This window comes from Phanerochaete carnosa, assembly GCF_000300595.1.
Source record: "Phanerochaete carnosa HHB-10118-sp unplaced genomic scaffold PHACAscaffold_15, whole genome shotgun sequence".
Taxonomy (NCBI): Eukaryota; Fungi; Basidiomycota; class Agaricomycetes; order Polyporales; family Phanerochaetaceae; genus Phanerochaete; species Phanerochaete carnosa.
Window position 1 is genome coordinate 77,243 of NW_006767642.1, and position 7,228 is coordinate 84,470.

General features: G+C 49.1%; 1 protein-coding gene across 1 annotated transcript in view; it reads left to right on the top strand.

Annotated features, from left to right (window-relative positions):
* Positions 1–5,664: 5,664 nt before the first annotated feature.
* Positions 5,665–7,228, top strand: part of PHACADRAFT_201749 (uncharacterized protein) — a gene marked incomplete at both ends in the record, with an annotated part of 2,411 nt that continues 847 nt past the window's right edge. Inside the window, 8 exons of the mRNA XM_007402034.1 lie at positions 5,665–5,826; positions 5,881–5,929; positions 5,993–6,052; positions 6,115–6,209; positions 6,269–6,358; positions 6,405–6,523; positions 6,580–6,686; positions 6,746–6,897. Of these exons, the coding sequence (XP_007402096.1) occupies positions 5,665–5,826; positions 5,881–5,929; positions 5,993–6,052; positions 6,115–6,209; positions 6,269–6,358; positions 6,405–6,523; positions 6,580–6,686; positions 6,746–6,897 (834 nt within the window). The remainder of the gene's footprint in view (positions 5,827–5,880; positions 5,930–5,992; positions 6,053–6,114; positions 6,210–6,268; positions 6,359–6,404; positions 6,524–6,579; positions 6,687–6,745; positions 6,898–7,228) is intronic.

Sequence of the window (7,228 nt, forward strand, 5' to 3'; positions counted from 1 at the left end):
CACGGCATTCACCCAGAGCGTGTGCCCATCACCAGATGCTGTACACGTCACCGCGGTGAGTGACTGGGCAGACGGTATCCGCCCAGAGCATGTGCCCATCACCGGATGCTGTACACATCGCCGCGGTGAGTGACTGGGCAGATGGTATCTGCCCAGAGCATGTGCGTGTTGGCCACTAATCCAGACCACAGCGCTGTGGCGAGTCGGTTCATAGTGTCCGCCCAGAGCGTGTGCGTTCTTGTGGATGCATGTGTACAGCATCCGGGCAAGTGAGTCGGTGCACAATATCCGCCCAGAGCGCGTACTCTCTCACACCGGTGCTAATGAGCACTTGTGGATGGAGCAGCGTCTAATTCGACCCCTGCCGACCCCTACTAGTCCTCATAACACAATAGTGTTTCATTACATGGTATTGCTTCATAACAGTGTCTACAATATGATGTTTTTCCTGATCGCGCGCTGCTGCACGATCGGGTTTTTAACATAATACTATTTCATCACATGGTATTGCTTCATATCAGTGTCTACAATATGATGTTTTTCCTGATCGCGCGCTGCTGCACGATCGGGTTTTTAACACATTACTGTTTCATTACATCATATTGCTTCATATGGGTATTTACAATATGATGTCTTTCCTGATTGCGCGCCACTGCGCCATCGGGTATTTTTCTTGTTGGCCACTGAATATTGCCATTTGACAGTATTTACATTTGAAAGTGCTCTCCAGAGTGCATTTTACTCTTTTCACAGTGCTTGCAAATTTTTAATCACACAACCCACATTTTAACCACCAACCCCCCTCCAAAAGAAGAGTAGAATCAGGCATTAACCTACACCAAGTTGGTTATACTTTGTAGCTATTTAACAGCAGCTTTGTAGAAATCTGCTTGTAATTTAACCATAGCAAGCTTGCTAATCAATTACAGCTTATATACAACTAAGCGGAGCTATTCTATTATCATATATGAGTGTATACAAATGCCCCAGACTACCTCCATCTAGTGAGTTATACATTGTAGCCAATATAACAGCAGCTTGCCAGAGATCTGTGCATTACTCAATTATACCAAGCTTGCTGATTTACTGTAGCTAGTATACAGATAAGCGGAGCTATTCTATCATCATTTAAAGGTGTATATAAATACTTCTCATCACCTCCACCAAGTTTGCTATACTTTGTAGCTGCTTGGCAGTTGCTTGTAAAAGATCCATCCACTTGCAACTTGTTCAGCAAGCTTTACTGGTCAACAACAGCTTGTATGCAGCTAAGCGGAATTACTCTACTGTCATTTATAGGTGTATATAAACACACTACATTATCTCCACCAAGTTTGTTCTGCTGAAACAGCTAGATCAACACCTGATTGTGCAGTTGTGTGCAAACAGTTCATGCCCGATTGTGCCACTGTGCACAATCGGGTATAAGTACTGTACCTACCCAATGTAGATTAAATGTCTCAAGCATGCAAAGAGCTCATGCCCGATTGTGCCACTGTGCATAATCGGGTATATCAGTGTTAATGTTCCTGTGTTATTTATCATCCAGCTTCATTACCTTTTCTTATTTTCAAGTTGTGCATGCCATAAGGCATCTTCTAACCCAGAAAGGACCTCTGTTTGGAGGGTATAATCACGTGACCCAGAAATAGCGCCGACCGAGGCGCTTATCGTCCCGGCGGCTATCGAGCGCATCTGATGCGCCTGATGGCGGCGGGCGGTGATGGCGGATCATCCCGCCCCACGAACGTCGGGCTGACGTCGGTGATGCGCCTTACGGCCATCAGCGGGCGGTCCCCCGACGATCTGGATCCACCACGTGACTATGACGTCATACATACGTCATCTTTTGACCGCGCTAACCAGTCTTAAGTCGCATCAAAGTGGTCCTGCTGACCATTCCCATATAGTATGCCCGAGCCTCTGACAAGGTTAGAATGACTCCATCCGCCAATTTCGCCAAGGGCCGGCCAATCACATCGCGGATAGTCATAATGCCCATTACGCACCCGTCCGACGGCTTCGGCTTCGGCACGCGGTGTCCATGGTACTGCCCCCCCCCCCTCTCCGGGGTCCCATGGCGCAAGGTATAAGTACTTCCTGGAATGCGCTGATGAGTGTCACCACGAAAGCCTCCAGAACTCCTCACAGAGTTCGGACCTTCGCCTTCCAGTTTCACCTCAGCAACGTCACCTCGCCTCGCTTCGCTCGGCTCGGCTCCCCCCAACCCCAAACTCCGCTTTTGGAGTGCAGATAGTCGCGAGAGCATCCGTGAATGATGCCTTGATGGCTGAACAGCAATCAGCAACAGTGTTCAGAGCCCATGCAGACAAACTTCGTTGCTCCTGCTCGGTTCTAGCCCTGTCGTGATCTTCGACCCCAGACTCACCGTTGTGAACGCCGCTCAACACGATTACGGAGATTGTGATCAGTCTATGCGCGGAGTGGTCAGCCTGTGCGCATGGTGGTCAGTAGCCATCAACAGGGCATTAAATGATCATTGATGGGGTAGTCAAACTGTACACAGGGCGGTCAGACTGTACGCAGGGTGGTTAGCCTGGACGTGGTCAGACTGGTGTGACTATTGGGACATGTCATGTTGAGTCGCGTGAGTTGTGCGGCGCCACATCTGTTCATCGCTGCGTCTGTTCATCGTCCACCATCTCTGCTACCCGCTATCTGTTAACCTAGATTGAGGGAATGTCTGTAGAAGATGGAATGTGAGTAACATAAACTCTCATTCACTGATCCCACACGCTGTGCTGATGTGCTTTATGCCACGTCAGCCTCCGAACATAGTCTACTCTCCATAGATACCGGCGACTCATGGCTCAGCTTGGCACCTTGGACAGCTCCCTTTCCACAGCAACAAAATTGGCCGGTCCCTGCTTGAGTACCCGTCCGAGTTCCGTACCTGCTCTGAAGATTCTGGCCGCAGGTGCACCACTTACCGTGCTGACGGCGCAGCTACACCGCACACTCGAGCTGCTGCACCAGCTCCTTCAGCCAGAGCATGCTACCAACACGTCTCAAGGCCACAATCCTGCAGCATATAATTAGCTCTGCAGCCTGCTGTGGTGAGTCTCTCACGCACCTTTCCCACAATCCGCCACATGTGCTGATTGCTGATTGTCTCTTCGTCCTCCTTGAAGCGACAATGCGGGCTCGAGCACACCATGCACATCAACTGATGACCCGCTAGCTGTCACACGCCTGTCTCCAGACCTCAACCATGGATGCATTACTCGTCACACATAGCCCTGCTACAGTAAGAACTTGAGCTTCACCGGCAGCTGTCCAAGTATGGCAATCGGCTGACGTCGCGCAGCACAAGAACGAGCAGCTCACTGACCTTGACATGGTGAGTCTCTTGCACACGTTTAATGCTTCGCGTATACTGATGGCCTCTTTGTCCATCTTGCAGCAGTCGAGCATGAGAGGATACATCACCTACGTCAGCCGAAGGATTCGCCGCTGCCGTAAAGCAAGTTTCTTTTGCCCGTCTCTGTGGGGAATTGGACAGGCGTGGATAAGCAGCATTCACAACAACTCGCCAGCGATCTCAGCATCAGCAGCCGGCAAGACTCGTGCTTCGTTGAGGAACAGTAGCTTGGGCACATATCATAAGCTGCATAATATCAACCACCTTTGTGTTGTTTAGTGCAGATTGTATTCCGTCGACATGTAGCCTCGTGCTCAATTTATTGATGTCAATGTGTGAGCCTGTAATGGTTGCGATGTGAACATCCATCCTTATCCGGAGTGGCATAGACTGGTCTGACCACTCAGACCGATGGGGCGATGGCTGCACAGATCAAGCTAGACAGGCCTGTGCCCATACGGACCATAGCGCCGCAAGGTCTATATTGATCACCACTACTACAGACATGATGGCTGTGGGTCTGGATGGTCCAGACAGGGGGGTGTATACAGCGGTCTGAGTGGTATGGACCGGTCTCACTGGTCTAACTCACTTGGCGTTTTTCCAGATGCATGCTCACTGTCTGGATTACATATTCTTGCTCAGTTGACAAGGAGGAAGACTGGCTGACAGCATTATGAGCACATCAGCTGGTTGCATCACTCGAATATTCCAACTGCCTTTGAGGTAATTCATTATAAATCATTATATGAGTTTTTTAAATCCCCTGGGTCATGCCCACCCCTTCCATAAATAGTTGAAGAAACCTACATAGGTGCGGTGGCCGTTAACAAAACCAAATACACCTGCGTCGAGCTGCCAAAGCATAAGCGCTACTACTTCTTGGGGTAGTCAGAGTGTGCCCTAGAGCCTCCAGGGTGTGTCCTGGGGTCTTCAGGTTGGGCCGACGGGGAATATTATGATACGCATCGCGAGCAATGTGAGCAAAGAGCTCCAGAGGGAGCCTGCAGCTGGGTGGCACTCCTTATCCCTCTTTTCTTCCCTCTCTCGCCCTGGCTGATTCTGGACAACCACCTGGCAAGGGTCCCGCTGCTGCAATGGCCAAACAACGCGATCTCCAAGCTGCTCACGGTAGTCTCACTTTCTGATAAGATGGTGCTCTAGCACTCTAGTATCAAGCCTCTCACTTACATCCAGACTGCAGAATTATATTCTGGCAGGATTATGCCCGTCTTTCGACACGTACAAGATCTGAGCACCATTGCCATGTGACTGAAACTCCCTCGTGCTAATCTCGCCGAATTGCCGTACCACATCCAGACTCTTGTAAGTCCTGCCGCGTTACTACAGCTCTGCCATGGAGCACGACAAAGACGGTGCGAATAAGTTCTCTAACTTGTCCTTGATGCGCAGACCGAAGTTGAGGAAGGTGGCGCAGACAACAGACGCGAAGCCCGCAACAGCCGTAGCCCTAGGTTCGGTACGGCCCGAGCAATTATTCTCCCGCTGCTGTACGTGGTTTCAAACTCTTGCATGGTTCAAAATTAAGTTTCTCCACCTTTGTTGTCTTTTCCCCCAACTTCATCTGCGATGTCTCCAGGCGTGACGGCACGCGAGCAACCTCTCTTATGCGGGAAGCTAGTAACTTGCAATTCCAGAGACGAGCTTACAATTCAGATACCCTGCGATACCGAATTCAAGGTTGGTAGCGATCGAGAGTGATGCCATGTTCGATTATATGACTGTCATAATCTAAATGAGACATCCAACCCCCAGCCACGAATTGTGTCCCTCGTTAACAATCAGTATAGACCCCTTGCATTGTATCTTTACTGGGAGACTGGACAGGCTATCCTTCGGTCAGAAGCTGTTCAGGGTTTTTGTAAAAAAAATATCAGCTATCATGGCACATATGTGGGTTTCCAGCATGTCAACTTATGGACCACACAACACGTAGGTATATCAGGTTAACGGAGAGCATGCAACAAGTGACGATCCCGGATTACGTCTTGACGGTGGTGCAACGATCTCTTTTGGTGGTGTAGACAGACAAGTCTTATGTGAGCACTTCTTCATTCACAATAATGTTATTGATGCAATGTCCCTTCCCAGCTTGCGTATTTCATCTGTACCAGCCGGACACAGTGCGTTTTATTAGTACGGCATCACCAATCTTCAAAGCTCAAATCGTCGCGCTAGGTTAAATCCCTCTTCAAAGTGATTGGAAGGTGATTCAAACAGATACGATACAATTGTTGAATACAAATACGCTGCTGACGACAATGTCTAGCTTAGGCTCAGGCGCAAGTGGCCAAGTCTTTCGTGCAATCAGTCGGAAAACAAGCAAGCAAGTTGCTATCAAGGTCGTTGAGAATCAATTCGCATACGGGCATCTCGTGAACGACGGAAAAAACGAGTACGAACTTCTGAAAAAGGCGAATCATGTACATCTGCAGTCATACCATGCGGAGAATCTGATCCTCAAGTTATCATCGTAGAATAATGTCGTGAAGCTGCGCGCCATTTTCAGCAACAGACGAGCTGTATGTAAGCTTCAAATCTTACCATCATTTTTAGTAAGTTCCTCATTATCTGAACAATGATCTATAGATATTGTCATGGACTTAGCGATATGCGACGTGCATAAGCTTATTGGAAATCACGAGCTTGGTACGTCTCACATAGGGGTACTGAATTATTCTCAATTCATGTTCGCAACTATTGTCTTTTAGCGGAGCTTGACGCGAAAGCCATTGCGAGGCAAGCTTGTGATGGGCTGCGGTACTTGCATGACCTCAGAATAATACACATAGATGTAAAGCCCGGCGTAAGTCGTGTAGGCCACGTATTTGACGATCGTTCCTCATACATTTTGCCATCATCCAGAATATTTTGGTGTACTCCTTAAACCCGGCTCTCGTGAAATTGACCGACTTTGGTCTGTCGCGGATTGTCACAGGCGATACCGCTCTACAGGTGGGCAAAACGATCTGGTCAATGAGATGTACTCAAACGTCCGCAGACACTTTGTAGTACTCCCGCTTTTGCTACACCTGAGGTCGTTCTTTGTGGCTACTCTTGGAGCGAGCACTACGACGAGAAAGTTGACGCATTCTCTATGGGCGTTACCATCTTTAATATGTACTACGTGTCCATTCATTTACTTAAGAGCATAGTCTGACATGATATATCTATAGGATCACTGCTCAGTTCCCTTGGAACGATGTCTGCATTCAGGTGGACCCTACGGGCGTCGGCCTTGATCGCAGAGAACTCCGTTGGTGCGGAGAATTAAGGGACTATGGTACGTGCATTCCTCTGTCTTCTGGTCTGAGCTGCCTATGAATTGGAATTGCCGAACAGCAAAGGACATCATTACTAGGCTTCTCGCGCGGTCTCCCAAGGATCGTCTGGCCGCTGCTGAGGCTATATCGCACGACTGGTTTCAGGACGCCGACAGGCCTGTTCTCACAGAAAAGGCCGAAATCATTAATCCGCTGGGTCTCCCGGCTAGTGTAATGCTGAAGGGGCAGCCTGTACCCGTGATCAAAAACACTGATCGACCAGGGATGCCCTAGTTACTCTTATCTCTGTTCACTCGATTTTACGGTTCTGATGCGTTGTTCGATGTCCTCTCGCATACAATTATGCAACAGATGCCTGCCTCAGCCGCGTGTGTGCTACTCTGCATGTTCCTCTGCAAGCACCCAGCAGTCCAGCCTACTCTCTCCTTAGATAGGACTTAGCTTTTGTCCGAGGTCTAGTAACGTTACTACGGTATAATCACCCCAATTAGGCAACATCAGCGCGCTCCCCAGACTTCTCAGGCTCAGATCTCTCGCTGTC